Source organism: Tupaia chinensis, unplaced genomic scaffold (assembly GCF_000334495.1).
Source record: "Tupaia chinensis unplaced genomic scaffold, TupChi_1.0 Scaffold145741_1, whole genome shotgun sequence".
NCBI classification, from domain to species: domain Eukaryota; kingdom Metazoa; phylum Chordata; class Mammalia; order Scandentia; family Tupaiidae; genus Tupaia; species Tupaia belangeri.
In genome coordinates, this window is record NW_006205599.1 from 818,389 (window position 1) to 836,024 (window position 17,636).

The 17,636-nt window shown below is 38.5% G+C and overlaps 1 protein-coding gene across 1 annotated transcript; it reads left to right on the plus strand.

Annotated features, from left to right (window-relative positions):
• Positions 1-9,697: 9,697 nt before the first annotated feature.
• Positions 9,698-14,808, plus strand: KRCC1 (lysine rich coiled-coil 1). Its single transcript, XM_006168363.3, has 2 exons — positions 9,698-9,868; positions 13,434-14,808. The coding sequence occupies exon 2, from the start codon at positions 13,456-13,458 to the stop codon at positions 14,233-14,235; it is 780 nt and encodes a 259-aa protein (XP_006168425.1). The 5' UTR covers positions 9,698-9,868; positions 13,434-13,455; the 3' UTR covers positions 14,236-14,808.
• Positions 14,809-17,636: the final 2,828 nt, after the last annotated feature.

The window sequence follows — 17,636 nt, forward strand, 5'->3', positions numbered from 1 at the left end:
TCTCTGGCTTTCTCTGGCTTTCTGGCAAGCGCATGTGCCCTATAGCAAAAATCTCTCCAAAAAAAGGAGGAAAAAAAAAAGAAGTGAGGAACCTGAGACATAGAGAGGCTGAGAAACTTGACCAGGGTTACACAGCTAATTAGGGGCAGACCTGACTCCTGAGTCTCTGTAACTGGCTCAAAGGAGCAATGTGGTAAGTAAGATGACAGGCAAAGTTGTACGTAGATGACTGGGCCTTTGTTTGGTGGATAATCTAGAAACAAAGCCAACATTTAAAAATCAATTTAACAAATTATTGGAGAATTATCCCTTGTCCAAAACAAATTTCATTATAAGATTTTAAATTCCTCTAGTACATTTTATTGAGGTAGACTTCACTTACAATAAAATTCACATATTTAAAGTGTATAATTCAATGGCTTTGTGACAGGTGTATACTCCCATGACACCACCATTATAAGCAAAATGCCAGATATTTCCTTTAACCCTGAGTTTCCTCATGCCCCTTTGCAATCCTTCTACTAGCTCTGTCCCCAGGCAAACTGATTTGCTTCCTGTTGCTGTAGATTTGTTTGCATTTCTAGAACTCTTTATAAATCAAATCATGCATTAAGTAATCTTCAGTGTCTGTCTTCTACTTAGTGTGACAATTTTGAGATTCATTCATGTCATTATGTTAACACTGTGCCACCCCCTGGCCCCTCTGTCAGATTCTTAATATCTTTCCCACTAGACCCATAGATTGTTAATGAATAGATAGATCATACACACAGAGAGAGTAGATTCTTTGCAGCGTTGCATACAGATAACATCATAACTGTTAGTTTACCCTTGTCTTGCATCACATTTTCACCAGTGACATGGATGAATTGTGTTGATATTTGATTCCTTTCAGTTGCTGAATTATCCCATCCACTGTGAATGTAGCACATTTTGCATATTCATTCACCCGTTGATAGAAATTAAGGCTGTTTCAGTTTGGGCTATAAAAAACTTAAAGCTGTCATGGGGGCCAGCAGTTGGCATGGCATGGGGGTTAAGGGGCTGGATCACCTCATGGCTAACTGTAGTTCAAGTTCCAAACCTGGTGGCTTGAAACTTAAGCTGGGCATGTGTGCATGCCGGCCCAAAATCCCACGAGGAGAATGGAGGAGAATTGATTGTGGCATGGCCATCCCTAGGGACTGATTTCTCACTATCCTTCACTGTCTGTGTCTCTTCAGCAGGCGCACAGGCCCTATGGCAAAAACCTTAAAACAAATAAAAAAGCTGCCATGAGCATTCATTCACAAGTGTTTGCACAGTTACATGTTTTCATCTCACATACATACATAGGAGTATAGAATAGTTAGGTCATATGGTAGAAGTATGTTGGACTTTCAAAGAAAATGTCAGACTACTTTATAGAATACTGTCTTACCTGATCACTAATAATTTATGGGAGCTGTATCTATTCAGTATCCTTAGCAACACTTGATATTTTCAGTCCTTTAATTTTTTTTTCAGTCATTCTGATGAGGGCACAGTGGTATCTCATTATGGTTTTAATTCACATTTACATAGCTATGTACTTTTCTGAAGTGCCTATTCAAATTTTGCCCATTTTAAAGAATCTTTTTTTTCTCCTGCACTTTAAAGAACCTTATGAGTCATAAAAGTTTCTTATGTATCCTATATGTAAGTCCTGTGTCTTAAATATAAGATTATTTTCTCCCACTTTGTGACTTGTTTTTTTGTTTTTTTTTTCTTTTTTTAAGTTTTGCTAGAGAGCATGTGTGCTTGCCATTCCATGGGGAATGGCCACACCACAATCCTTTCTTAATCTCTCTTTTCAGGATTTTGGGTGCATGCGCGCACGCGCACACACACACACACACACACACACACACACACGCACGCACCCAGCATGTTTCTCAAGCCACCAGTCCAAGACTTGATCTGTGTAGTTGGCCATGTGAGATCAACCCACGTTAATCACCACACCACAGCTGGCCCAATTTTTATTTTCACTGGAGAACTGTGTAAATCCTGGAGATTAGAAAATAGTTTCAGTTTTTTAAAGAAGAGATACTCGACTCCAGAATGAGTTGTACAAGATCGAGAAGTTGTACATAAGTTAGAAAGGCAGCCTGACTCAGCCACAGTGGTGCAAGTGGTAAGGGACTACTGTGCCAGGACTGAAGCTGAAGTGGGAGACTGGGGTTCAGTTCCTGGTCCAACCTGTACAGTCTGGGCACAGTGGCAAATACTATAGTCCTAACTGGGAGAATGAGGCAGGAGAATCCCATCAGGGTGAGACTCTGAGGGGATAGATGGTGGCACCGTGGTAAAATGTGTACTCTGTGAGGCAGGCCCACATAAAAATGTTACTGGTTTGCATTTAAACAACACCTTTCTGAGTATACAAGGTATGTGTGTGTCCATGATCCAAGGCTGACTGAAGTGGGAGTAGACTGCAGCATCAAGACCCTGTCAAAGATGGTCTCTCTTTCTCTCTTGTACATGAAGTAAATAATAAAGCTTAAGAAAATATCCTCCTTTACTTAGGGGGGAAAAAAAAAGCCCGGCATAATAACAGATTGGGGAGCCATACTCCCTCTGGCATTACTATAACCATGATGATATTCCTTAACCTTCCTATGCCCCAGTGTCCCCATGTATAAAATATGGGTAATAATAGTACTCAGTCTATAGATTTCTTATGAAGGCAAAATTAATCAGTGCTTAAACCAGTACCTAGTACATGGTAAGGCCAATTCTGTAGAAGTGTTACAGAACCAATTATTAATGAATGAGTTGTAAATGTGATACTTTGAAATGAGCATTAAAAGGCAGTGTGGGAGGCCAACAAGTGGTATGGTGGTTAAGGTGCTGGACTCTCACATGGCTGACCATAGTTCCAAGTCCTGGATTCAGCAACTTGAAAATCACACTGAGTGCATGTGTATGCATGCCAAATCCCAAGAGGAGAATGGATGAAAGGGATTGTGGAGTGGCCAGCCCCCCCAGGGGGGTGATTTCTTACTTTCTCTCTGTTGCTCTCTGTCACTCTTTGGGTGAGCACACACACCCTATAGCAAAAAGAATATACACACACAAAGGCAGTTTGGAAACATAAGTCATAACATGCCTCAGTTTCTTTTATAATGAAAGATCTACTAGTATATCAGAGGAACATGTGGGACCATATTCCTTTAGTGAAGATACCCAGAATCCTAGTGGTTTTTGAGGTATTCATCTACGTTCTAGGAACATACTTGAACTTTAAATAGCACATTTTATTGAACATTAAGGACATTTTGTTTCATTTAAGCTCAAGAAATTAATAAGTTCTTAAGGTAAATCATGAAACTTTAGTTTTTTATTTTGCAGTTGATCTCTTTAGGCTATACCCCCAAGACCACCTGACTATAAGAGTTCACTTGTCTACCCGTAGATTGCTTTGATCAAAATGACTGAGATTGAGAACCAGTCAAAAAAATGGTGGGAAAAAAATGGTACATTTTTAAGAGGGCATCTCACACATATATAAAAAATAATGGAAAAATAAAACTTCAGTGCATACAAATAGGTTTGAATAATCAAACCATAAGTAGAAGAGTAGTAGGACAAAGAATGGAGAAACACTGTTTGAAAAAATGCTGAGTTCAATCTTGAAGTAAATTCAGATTCTATAAAAATATTTTTTAGAGTTTATTTATTCCATCAGAGAGACAGATGGCACCTCCGACAGAATCTTCGTGTCATTATCTACCCCCAGTCTCAACCAACCCAGACAGCAGGCATGTGTGCATGCCTGGCATGCTCAGGGAGGTCGTGGACACAAATCCCGGGGCTTATCCATGTAGGTCAAGTTGTGTTAACACTGTGCCAACACCTGGCCCCTCTGACAGATTCTTAATCTCTTCCATTAGACCCATAGATAGCTAATAAATAGATCAATCATACATGCAGAAAGAGAGTAGATTCTTTGTAGCAATGCCATAGTTATTATTTTGCCCTTGTTTTGCATTAAGTTTTCACCAACTATGTGGGTGAAGATAGACTGAATCGGGGCCAGCAGGTGGGTTGGTGGTTATGTTGGACTCCCAAAATGGCTGAACTTAGTTCGAGTCCTGGGACCTGGCCAGTTGCTTTCTCACTTTCCATCTCTCTCTCTCTCTCTCTCTCTCTCTCTCTCTCTCTCTCACACACACCCTCTCTCACACACACACTCTCTCCCTCTCACACACCCTCTCTCGCACACTCTCTCTCTCACACACACACACTCTCACATACACACACTCTCTCTCACACACACCCTCTCTCACACACACACTCTCTCCCTCTCACACACCCTCTCTCGCACACTCTCTCTCTCACACACACACACTCTCACATACACACACTCTCTCTCACACACACCCTCTCTCACACACACACTCTCTCCCTCTCACACACCCTCTCTCGCACACTCTCTCTCTCACACACACACACTCTCACATACACACACTCTCTCTCACACACACCCTCTCTCACACACACACTCTCTCCCTCTCACACACCCTCTCTCGCACACTCTCTCAAATAAATAAATAATGTTAAATAAAGTAATTTTTTAAAAAAAGAAACTGAATGCATATAAAAACTGTGTGCGGGAGCCATAGCAAATATCAACATTAGAAATTTTAAAGCTGTTCATATTTAGGAAGAGTGACCTAAATCCATAACAATGTGAAGTACTAATTCCTGCATAAAAAAAAAATCTGTTTCATAAGTATCAGAAAGGAGACAATAGCCAAAGTGGAAGAAGAGATGATACCACCAGGACTTTAACCATTAAAAAGGTCAATAGAAAGCAGTAATATGGTGCCTATTACGTATTTTAAAATAAAATTAAAAAGCTAACACTAAATAAAATGGTAAGAATGGAAATAGCGTCCAGGTCAGGGAAAGTGGTACTTTCACTGTACTCCATCATAATTGCAGTCTATGTTCTTCAAACTATTCTACAACCTTTTAATGAGTTAATAGTAATCACTATGCAATTGGAATAGAGGTGGCGTCAAAATCTCCTAAGGGAAGTTTTCTACTAACCCCCCAGAATTCACTACCAAGCCATCTTCCTTTTCTCTAATGATTTCTGTTGCCCACCATATGCACTGAAGTTGATACATACACAGTTAATTCAAGGGCCCAACTATTTTAATAGGTAAGGAATTTCAAAGTACCTAGAACATCTGCAAATTATTTAAACCCAATTTCATAGAGAAATTGAACATACAGACGGAGAGATGTGGAAGATACTGTGAATATGATAGAATCTGAATTTATTTCAAAACTGAAGTTGCTGTATTTTTTAACACATGCTTCTCCACTTCACTGCCTACAACCTGCGCCCTGGAGAATAACAATAGCTCTTCTCACTCTTACTTCTCTGACAAAAATTACCCAAGATCAAAGACTTAGACTGGTCTGTGCTCCCCTCTGCCTTCTACCTGCTCTCTTCCTAACTAGCACAGGTTCCTTTAATTCCCCCTTTAGACTGTCTTAAATTCTTCCATTCTATCCATTTCCCCTGCCACTCTTTGGGTGTAGCCCAATAACCACTTGCTGCCAGCAACAGCTTCCTAACAATATCCTCATTTTTTTGAGTTTTTGCTATAGGGTGTGTGCACTGGCCAGAGAGAGACAGAGAGAGAGGGAAAGTGAGAAATCACCCCCCAAGCAGGGTGGCCATACTGCAGTCCCTTCTCCTTTGTTCTCTTCTTGGGATTTTGGACATATGCACATGAGCCTGGCATGGTTTTCAAGCTGCTGGGTCCAGGACTCAAACCGTGGTTGGTCATATGGGAGTCCAGCACCTTGACTACCACACCACCTGCTGGCCCCACAATATCCTCATTTTGAGTCTCTTTTTTTCTACCCCTATTGACTGTAAAATTAAATTCAAATGCCCAAATGAGGTCTTTGATGATTTGGGCCCATTCCACCTTTAGCACTTTCACTAACTTTATGCATCTCTTGTTTTCATCTAAAACAGAAGTTGTTTTCTAATGCCCTTGACTTTTTCATAATATCCTTTCTTCACTCGTTTGTTTTCTTTAATTTTTACCCATCTCGTAAGGGTCAATTCAAAATCTCTTTTCCAGTCTTTGCCCAACCCCTTAGCAAGAAGACTTTATACCCTCTTACATCTTAACAGCACTTAACACTTTTTTGTCTTGTATCATAGTTCTTTGCTTATCATTTTTACAAAATTGTAATTCTTCTTTATTAACAATTGTCTTATTCACTTACCATCCCCAATGTAGGAAACAGTCATGTATATATAATGAAAAGAGTTAAGACAACCAAAATTTAGCGTCTGGCTCTATCAAGTAATACATATGGCAAGATATTTTAATTTGAATCTCAATATTCTGATCTTCAAAATAAAGGAAATTCCGCTTACCTTGGAGAGGTAAATGACCAAAAGAATAATCTGTTCTCTTGTTTGGCATACAGTAGGCATTCAATAAATGTTCATCTCTTTTTTCCTATTCCTCTCACTACCCACCATAGTATCTTGAAGTCAAAACTCAATAAATAGTAATAAAATTTAATGAAAGCCCAAAGAATGGAAAACTTGAACTAACTAGAGTTTGTAGGGATTGAAAAATGAAGGGATAGTTTTGAAAGAGCAAAGTACAAAGCTAGAATAGACATGACTCAGGACTTGTCTGAGGGAGGAAAATGGCTGAGATTTTGAGCTTGAACTTATGAAACTACTTAATATAGATAAACTAAAGTAAGAGGTCACATGTTGGTGCAGTGATAATGCAGCTGGACCCACCTGGAAAAGGTCCCAGGTTCACATCCTGGAACCTCCATGAGCATGCCAGGTGCAGACATACCTCAGTGATCTGGGCTGGCTGAGACCAGGTTGACTACAATGCAAAGACCCTGTTGTGGTTCCTTTCTCTGCCTCTCTCATTCCCCTCTCATGAAAGAAATAATTTAAAAGTTTTTCTTTAAGATTAGTTAAAGCTTATGCTCTATCTCTGAAAAAAAAAAAAAAAAAAAAAAAAAAAAAAAAAAAAAAGAGTTTGGTGGATAAAGGAGTTTAAAGTGACCTCAACTTATAACATTGCCTTTTAGAATTGAGAAGGCTGGTATTAAGGGTTGAACTGAAAGGGAAATCATTGTTCTATTTTAGGGTGTCTTGAACTTCTAAATAACTCTTCAGTAAATTTTGCATTTATACTAAGTTTTGATGTCACCGAAAGACAATATTTACCTGTTCTTATTAAAGATTTTTCATAGAAAATAGCACATTACTGTGGTCAGTTTGTGAATGTTAATTTTGAATTGAAAAAGATCTAAAAAAAACCTTTAGTTAACCTTTTTATCTTGCTAACTTTAAAGTCAAATGCAATTCAATGATATAATTTTAAATAACAAAAAAATTTGAGAGATACTATATATAATAGAGTTTTTTGTAATTGCCAGAGGGTGTGTACGCTTGCCAGCAAGAAAGACATTTTTTAGGGAGTTATGCCTCAGATTCTGGGTTTATCTATTCCCAGAGATAATCCGTTGCCAGGGACATCTTGCTAAGAGCATTTTAGAGATAAAAGGTCTCCCTCCTAGCAAATATCATTAGGCTCTTTCCTCAGAGATCCAGATGCTGCCTGCCTTCCGCTCCAGGAAGGGGAGTGAATGGATCACAGGCCAGCTCTGTAACTACCTCCTTACAGTAAATATATAGGTATATGTTGTATTTAACTTGTGGTTCTATGTGTCAAATTATTTTGACTGAAATTGAGTTTTATGACTGATAGGTAAATAGGTACAGTTCTACATCTTTTTTTCCTTTAGTACATCATAGACATGACATTGGTTTCAACACTTTCATTTAAATTGCCACATAGAGCTGATAGCTTCGTGGTTAAGATGGCTGAATCCCATATGGCTATCAGTGGGGTTCACTTTTATCTCTGAATATGTTTCTTCAACCTGCAAAAACGGGAGTAGTAATCCCTGCCTTCCATAGTTGTGAGAATTAAGTGAAATCAAATACAGAGTTTGTCTATATATTCTCACTCCCTGGAGCCCAAAGATCTCAGATTAGTGAAAAGAGACCATCATAGGACTCTGCGATCATTTGAGTTGGCATTGAAATTCAGTAACTTTTATAAATTATAGACTATATTCAGTGTAGAAAAATACATATAAAAGAAAAGTCATTTATAATTGGGAAAAGTCAGTTTCCCTTTTCTCTACATCAATATTTTGGTTATTTTTATGCAATTCGTTTTAAACTTATGCAGAGGTGATTTTCTGCCATAGCTTGAGCTCATAAGGTTTATTCATCCTCTCACTTAAAAGCGAAGTTTGAAGGTGGGCAATACAAGGCTGCTGTGACAGCCCAGTGGTGTCAGGAGAGACATCCAGGTATGTTCCATCTTTCTGCCCTGAGTCACTGGCTTCCTCCCTCACGTTCCCTGATGGTGTTTGAACTCTAGTCATGCCATCTTCACTCCAGCAGCAGGAAGGAGGAGCTGTCCTGTAGTTCTACATGGCACTTTGGCGTTCTTAGGGGCTAGAATTTATCACATGACCACATCTTGCTATGAAAATGGCCAGAAAAATGTCTTTGAACTGGAAACATTGCCTGAGGTTTGTTAGTAAGAGTGAAAGAAAAGTATGTTGGGGAAAGGGGGAGTAACTGATAATTTTGTTCACCAACAGGAACATAAAAATTACTGGCTTCTAAATCATAGATTACTGAGGCCAGTACTTTGATTTGAAAGCCAGCAAAACTTCTTAAACTCCTAGTTCAGATTGACTATATTAAAGTTCATGAGTGCTATTTTCAGATTCTGGGATGTAAATCTGGGATAATTTTATATTTTTTCAGTTTTATGGAGGTATTTGCAATTTATAAATGATAAACAGTGATACACACTTACAGTATACAGCATGATGTTTTGATATGTGTATATACTGTGAAATGATTATTGTAATCAAGCTGATTAATATATTCATCACCTCATGTAATTATCTTTTTGTGTATATATATGGTAAAAGCATTTTAAGATCTACTCTGAGCAATTTTCAAGTATGCAATACATTAACTGTAGGTCACCATTCTGTACAATTGATCTCCATAACTTACTCATTTTGTCTGACTAAAACTTTATACCCTTTGACCATTATCTCCCCATCCCCCACTCTATCTAAATATAAATATAAATTATTTTTATTTAATATAATCTTGAACAAAATATTATTTTTCTTTCTAAGGTAAGATGTATGCTCAAAAAGTTAGGTTTTATTTTCAGACTTACAGAAAGCAAAATAAAATAAAATGGGGTCAACTCTGTAGCCTAGTGGTTAAAGGAGTCTGGTCCCACATGGCCAACTGCTGTCGTCTCCACCTGGCACTTGAAAAACATCCTAGGCATGTATGTGGGGTGGTGGTGGTGTGTGTGTGTACCTAAAATCCTGACAGGGTGGAGAAATAGAGGAAGAGGGATTGCAGTGTGAACACACCCCACTGGGGGGTACTTTTTCCTTTCTCTCATTCTCTCTCTCTCTGACAAGTGCACATGTCCTCTGGCAATTAAAAAAAAAAAGGAACAACAAAAGAACATAAAGATTAATACTGTGACATTTCAGATGACTGGTCTGTGCTGATGATGTAATTCCAAACTTTGAGTTAACTTGTCTTTTTAACAAAATTGTGCTTGGTTTCAGGTGAATGGGAGTGGAGTAGTGATCTGTAATCCCTGCATCGTACACCCTGCACAGTCTTATTGTTTGGGAAAACTTCATGTTGAAAAACCGAAGCTCTTAATAGGTGAATATGATGAGATTTCTTCACCAAGTTCTCAGCCTGATAAGGGTAAGGTTCCATTCACTGCTTTATTCACATCTGTGCCATCTGTAGTCTTTTGAGGCTGGCTTCTCTCATTTGGCATAATAATAATATACCAAGGTTCATCTGTGTTGTACCTTCGTTCCTTTTTACAGCTAAATAATATTTCACTATCTGAATATGCCACATGTTATTTATCCATTTATCAGTTGATGGCTACTGGGATTTTTCTGTTTTTTAGCTGTTATAAATAGTGCTGGTATGAACATTTGTGTTACAGTTTTGTGTGAACACAGGTTTTCAGCTCCCTGGGGCATATACCTAGAAGTGAAACTGCTGGGTCATATGGTAACTATGTTTAACATTTTGAGAAACTGCTGAATTCTTTTCCGAAGGAGCTGCATCATTTTACATTCCCATCAACCATAAACAAAGATTCCAGTTTTTCCACATCCTTGCCAATACTTATCATCTTTTTGCTAATAACTATCTTCATGATAATATCGAAACTGTCTTTATGATAATAACTGTCTTCATGAGTATGAAGTAAAATATTTTTACTATAAAATTTTTTAAATGCTCAAAAGTGGAAAACAATAGTATAATGAACCCTCATATACCTATCATCCAGTTTCAACAATTACCAACATCTTTTTTAATCTTGTTGGTGATTTTTAAAAACAGCTTTATTGAGATATTAATTGATACACAATAAACCATACATATCTAAAGTATAAAATTTGGGGGGCCACAGGTAGCATGTGGTGATTAAGGTGCTAAATCCCACATAGCTGACTGTGGTCCAAGTCCCAGACCCAGTAGCTTGAAAATTCTGCTGGGCGCATATGTGTGTGCATGCCCAAAATCCCAAGAGGAGACTGGAAGAGAAGGGATTGTGGTATGACCATCCCAGTGATGGGGTGATTTCTCACTTTCCTTCTCTCTCTGGCGAGTGCATGCACCCTATAGCAAAAACATAAACAAATAAGACAATAAAGTATACAATTTGATAGGTTTTGACAGACATATATGTCTGTGAAATGATCATCACCACAATCAAGGTGGTGAACACATCCATCACCCCAAAAAATGCTGCTTTATAATCTCTTCCTGCCTCATCTCGAAGCAACCACTGTTACTACAGATTAGCTCATTTTGCATTTTCAAGAGTTTATGTAAATGGAATCACAAAGTATGTACTCATCAGGCTGCTTTTCCTCAGCATAATTATTTCCAGGTTCATTCATGTCGTTGCATATGTCTATATAGTTCATACTTCTTTATCACTGTTAGTATTCAGTTGTACAGTTATATCACTGTTAGATTTATCCATTTACCTGTTGATCAGTTATTTGGATTTTTCCTTTCTGGGCTATTAAAAATAAAACTACTATGAACATCTATATATCTGTATAGACTATATTTCCTTATCTTTTGTGTAAATACCTAGGAGTGGAATAACTGGATTATATGGTAGGTTTGGGTTTAACTTTTTAAGAAACTGCCATGCTGGGACCAGCATATGACGTAATGGTTATATCACTAGACTCCCGTATAGTTACCACAGTTTCAGTCCCAGACCAGACAACTTGATATTCATGCCAGACACATGTGCGTGCATGCCCAAAATCCTGAGAGGAGAATGGAGGAGAAGGGATTGTTGTGTGGCCATCCCCCAGGGGATGATTTCTCACTTTCTGTCTGTCTCTATCTCTCTGGCAAGTGCACATGCACGCTAGCAAAATCTCTCAAAAATAAATAAATAAATTGGTAGGTAGGTAGGTAGGTAGATAGATAGATAAATGAAACTGCCATTCTGTTTTCCAAGTGGTTAGATAATTAATTAATTAATTAATTAATTAATTAATTAATAAAACTGCCATACTGTTTTCCAAGTGGTTGTACCATTTTACATTCCCACCACAAATGTAAGAGCTTTCCAGTTGTTCTGCATCCTCACCAACACTGGTAATACATGTCTTTTTAATTTCAGTCATTCTAGTGAGTGTATGGTGGGTGTCTCATTATGGTTTTAATTCCATTTGCTCAGTGACTAATGACTGCAAACATCTTTTCATGTGCTTATTGACCATCTCTATATATTCTTGTCTGAAGTATCTGTAACGATGGTTTGCCTATTTTTAACCAACGGTTCATTATGTTATCCTATTCAGAATTTTTATACTATTTGAAGTAAATTGGAGCTGAGTTTTTTTCTCTCACCAAATTGGGCTTTATTGGGACTTTCTTTTTCATCATCAACTTCCAGAAAAAAAAAAAATAGCTAATCATTAGTGACTCTAGAGTGCCCTGTCAGGCTTATTCGTTTCTGTGAAAAGGAAAAAATGTTCACTTTTACATGGCTTATGTTGCCTTCTAATTTTGGAGATAAACTATATCACCAGAAATATCTAGAGCAGAATCATCTCAGAATAGTACATTTTCTCCTATATTTGTGCTTATATAAGATTTGAGGTGGGGGGACCAGCAGTTGGCATAATGGCTATGTCGCTGGACTCCCATGTAGTCGACCGCGGTTCGAGTCCCAGACCTGGTGGCTTAAACTCACTCCGGGTGCGTGTGTGTGCATGCCCAAGATCCTGAGAGGAGAATGGAGGAGAAGGGATTGTGGTGTAGCCATACCCCCTGGTGGGGGGGGGGTTGATTTTTTCGCTTTCCGTCTTTCTGTCTCTTTCTGGTGAGCGCACATGCCCTATAGCAAAAACCTCTCCAAAAAAATAAATTTGAGGTGGGAAAAGGAAAGAGAATAAGGAATAGGGCTGCTTCTTTTCTCCAAAATGAATCAAATAGGCAAACAAAAACTCTACTATATCTACTCCAAATTTCCTCTGAAATTTTTTTCCACATCAGTTCTATTCGCCTCCATTTCTCCCCTTAACCCTTTCAGCCAGTACTTGGAGAACAAACCAGAAGGCATTCTAGAATGCATTCTCACCAATCAGAAGTAGTGGAATAAAGCCCAAGCCCTGTACAGAAGATACAGAACTCTGTTCTGTCATTTTCTCTTTACTCCCTAGGAGTGATTTTCATCTCATTAGCTTAATTTCTAACTTCCCATATTCCCAAACCATTTTATAAACATCCTTTTATTATTAAGCCTTATAATACTCTAGTTAGGTGAGTATGTAAGTTAATTTTGTTCTATGTGAAAACTGAAGATTTTTAAAGATCAAATTACTTCTCTATGGTTCTATTACTTCTCTTAGAAAACAGTATACAGGAAACTAATTAATCACAACTTTAGAAATTCTCTGAACATTCAGGTTTTACCCCCACATCCCCACATATCACAGTTTTAGCCATACAACAGCACCCTGTATATCAGCCATCTTTCCTTCTGCCCTCATCTTCCCACTTCTGAGAAGAGAAAAGTTACTTGTGAGTAGCCTGGGAAATATTTGACCATCCTAATGCTACTTTTTTGGCATATAATGTCATGATAATTTAACTTTTATGCTGAAGTAGGTTCTCATTTGTTTGGGCTTATTTGATCTGGAAAGTTCTTTTCAAGAGCCAAGGAAATATTCAGAACAAAATAATCTAGTAAGAATTTTCTCCATCTTTTCTGCAGAGAGTCCCTCTTTGTCAACCTAATGAAGCATTCAAAGAAGACATATGACTCTTTTCAAGACGAACTTGAAGATTACATTAAAGTGCAGAAAGCCAGAGGCTTAGAGCCAAAGACTTGTTTCAGAAAGATGAGAGAGGATTGTTGGGAAACCGCTGGGTACAAAGGAAAGGTTGATTCTAGGCCCAGGTATAGAATGTTTGATCAAAGACTCCCATCTGAAACTGTCCAGACCTACCCAAGATCATGCAATATTTCACAGACAGTGGAAAACCGGTTACCTCAGTGGTTACCAGCTCATGACAGCAGGCTGAGACTAGACTCTCTGAGCTACTGTCAGTTCACCAGGGACTGTTTCTCAGAAAAGCCAGTACCCCTGGATCTTAGTCAGCAAGAATATAATTGCGGTTCATACAGTGTAGAACCTGGAGTTTACAAGCACCACTCCTCAGAAAACAGTACCAGTGCCCATCAAACCAGTCATAAACAGATGCATCAGAAGAGGAAAAGGCACCCAGAGGAAAGCAGAGAAAGACCAGAGGAGGAGCGACCCAAACATAAGAAGAAAAGAAGTTGTGAAGAAATAGATTCAGACAAACACAAGAGCACCCAAAGAAAGAAAACGGAGGTGGAAACAGAAACTGTACAGGTCAGTACAGAAAAGCTTAAGAATCGAAAAGAGAAAAAAAGCCGAGATGTATCCTCTAAGAAAGAGGAACGTAAACGTAGAAAAGAGAAAAAGGAACAAGGCGAAGAAAGGACAGAGGAGGAAATGCTTTGGGATCAGTCCATCCTTGGGTTTTGAAGCTCTTTAGTTGATTGTCCTGAGGTTAAGTTGAAAAAATAGTTGAAAAAGAGCTTGGTTTTATTATGTTCACATTCCTATCACTTTTCTTGAGTGGACAGGTACTTTAACTTCTAGCAAAAGCCAAGCAAACAGAAGATATTTAGGAAACTTGCCCTCCAACATGGAAATGACTTTTCCTCACTTTCTAAGAACATTATCACATTTTTCTTTCATATAATATAATTGTTCTTAATGAGAGTAACTAAAGATGTTAGAATTATTTTCCTTTGGAAGGTCATTTATTTTAAATTGAAAGATTAAAAGACTTTACAGACTCTATTTCTTGATTATGTTTTAGTTTTGAATTGGATATTTTTATGTTCATTGGTTTTCTCTATGAAGCAATTTAGGTTATTTTTTCCTTTGTTAGTTCTAATTTGCAGTGTATTTTCTAGGTTGGAAAGTGGGAAATATAATACATTAAAATAATAAAACACTTAGGTTACTTCTAGTTTTAAAAGTTTGAAAGAGTCTTGATATAAAATCAGTTTATATTCTGGAAATGTTTATAATAAAGTGTTCTAATTTCTACATGTGGTACTGTGTCCATTATTCATCCCTATTCCACTTTGATTTTCTTTTGAGAGGGTAAGGGCCATCATTGGGCAGTTTGTACTTAAGAGTCGAGATCTTTCAAGTCATACTTCAAAGTTGTAAAAATTTCTTATCCATTATACCTTGTTTATTCATATTAAATCCAATTTTTTTATTGTTGTCATTTATTCACTTCATCCATGAAAGAAAGAGACAGGCACCCCACTACAGTCTTTACACTGTGACCCATCCCCAGCCTCAGCCAGCCCACATTGTGGGTACACGTGTGTGCTCAGTGAGGTCCTGGGACATGAACCCAGGACTCTTCCCATGTGGGTCCAGTTGCATTACTGCTGCATCACCTCCCGGCCCCTGACCCAGTTTTTAGGATAGAAATCTATAACCACAATTTTTCCTAAGAGTTGAAACAGAGAGGAATTCATAGGAAATGAAGTGCCATTAGATTATTCTGGCCAGTGTTTTTATCCCCTTTTTTTATGATAAGTATATCAAATATTTGAGCATTACTATTTTGTTAGAAAGAATAATGATTTGGGTATCTGAATCCTAGGAGTGTAGTCTCAGCTGTGCTATCGAGTTCTGTGACTTTGGGGAAGGCACTTAACTTCATTTTCCTCCTTATCAAATATCAACAGAAAGACTAGACTCTAAAAATGCCTCAGATAACAAGGTTCTAAGCTGCATTCTACAATGCTGTACTTAAAACATTTACTTAAAAATGATTTTACCACAAAAGAAGGGGAATACACAAACCAAAGTTATCTGCCCTTGCCAATTTTTATTCTAAAATACAACTTTTACCTTGAAAAGGCAAAACAAAGTTTTATTTGGTTATTTGAATTTTCAGCTCTCGAGGATGTGGATGGGTCTGTAGACTCAAGACAAGCAAGAGCCATGGAAATACAGTGGTCTGTGTGGGAGAGAGATGTCTTGAAACCCCCAGTGGGTGCATATTTTTTTCTGACAGTTGAGATGGCTACGACATGACAGGCAGACAGCATTCACAGTGTGACCAAATGATGCTTCATGTTCCTGGCAGAGCATAGCTGGGAGTTTTCATCAAGCACAATTAAAAACTTATGAATTGTTTGTTTCTGGAACTTTCCATTTAATATTTTTGGACCACTGTTGACCACAGGTCATTTAAGCTGCAGAAAGGGAAACCAGAAATAAGGAGAGCTAATCCAATGCATGAAGTGAGGACGTTTCTCTAGCTTATAAATGCTGTAAATCAGGGTTTATTTCAGGGCTTGAAAGAGCACTAAGAAGTTTGGATGGAGCAGGACTTGCCCCACCACAGCAACAAACATATCCCTTCCTGGTAAGTTACACCTTAGCAACACCATCACAAGGTAATTCCTGGGGCCAAGCAGTAGCACTGTGGTAAAATGCAATGCTCTTCACTTACCCACATGGGAAGATTCAAGGTTTTCACCTAGAGATCTAAATACCTTGGGGAAAACCTGTGCCCATGATCCAGACTGACTGAAGGCTCAGGGTGGATTATAGCATCAAGATTCTGTTGGGGGGCCAGCCAGTGGTATAGTAGCTAAGGCAGGTGGATCCTACATGGCCAATGATAAAGTTCAAGTCCCAGACCTGACACCTTAAGAAACATGTCGGGTGCATGTGCATGCATGCCCAAACTCCCAAGAGAAGAACCTAAGGATAAGGAGTTGTGGTGTGGCCATCTCTCCTGGCGGGTATTTTCTCACTTTCTCTTTTTCTTTCTGTCTCCAGCGAGCACACACACCCTCTAGAAATTTTATAAAAAGGAATAAGACCCTACTGAGGGTGTTGTCTGTCTCTCTCACTCATGCAAGAAATAAACAAACTTAATTAAAAAAAAAAAGTCCTGAGCCCTTCCTTGCTTGCATTTTTAGCTTGTATTCTAATAACTAGCAACAGTTTTCTGTTTATTAGATGCCTTCCAAGAGCCCACACCATTTATTTATTTTTTGGAGAGGTTTTTGCTATAGGGCGCATGTGCTCACCAGAAAGACAGAGACAGAGAGATAGAAAGCAAGAAATCCCCCCAGGGGGATTGGCCACACTGCAATCCCTTCTCCTCCCTTCTCTCGGGATTTTGGGCATGCGCCCGGCGTGAGTTTAAGCCACCGAGTCCAGGACTCAAACCGCGGTCGGCTACATGGGAGTTCAGCAACATAGCCATTACGCTAACTGCTGGTCTCTCACACTTTATTTTATTAAGGTTTTTGCCACAGGGCACATGTGTTCACCAGAGAGAGAGACAGATAGTGAGAGCAAAAGTGAAAAATCACCCCCCAGGGGGATGGCCACACCGCAGTCCCTTCTGGGATTTTGGGCACACACACACACGTGCCTGGCATGATTTTCAAGCTGCCAGGTCTGAGACTTGAACCACAGCTGCCCATGTGGGAATCTAGCACCTTAGCCACCACCACTCGCTGGCCCCCAAGCCCACAATTTATACTTTAATTCCATTTTCCATAAACTTTTTGGCTTCCCCTCATATGTCTTGATCATTCCTAATATCTTATTTCTCATATAAACTTTAAGTTTGGCTTGTCAGTTTCCAAAAACACTTGCACTTTTGCTTGGAACTACACTGAATGAATAGGTTAAACCATTAGTGCTAGGTGCAGTCAAAACTTTTGAGGAGACTTCAAAAAGTTTACTGAAAATGGGATTAAAGTACAAGTTTATTTCAGTACAAAAAAAAACCTTAGAAATCTATGCATACTTTTGTTTTCTTTTTCTTCTTTCTTTCTTTCTTTCTTTCTTTCTTTCTTTCTTTCTCTCTTTCTTTAAATTAGATCAGA

Bases quoted from the DNA above. Each gene is read 5' to 3' on its own strand.
- KRCC1 (XM_006168363.3), top strand. From the start codon at position 13,456: ATGAAGCATTCAAAGAAGACATATGACTCTTTTCAAGACGAACTTGAA.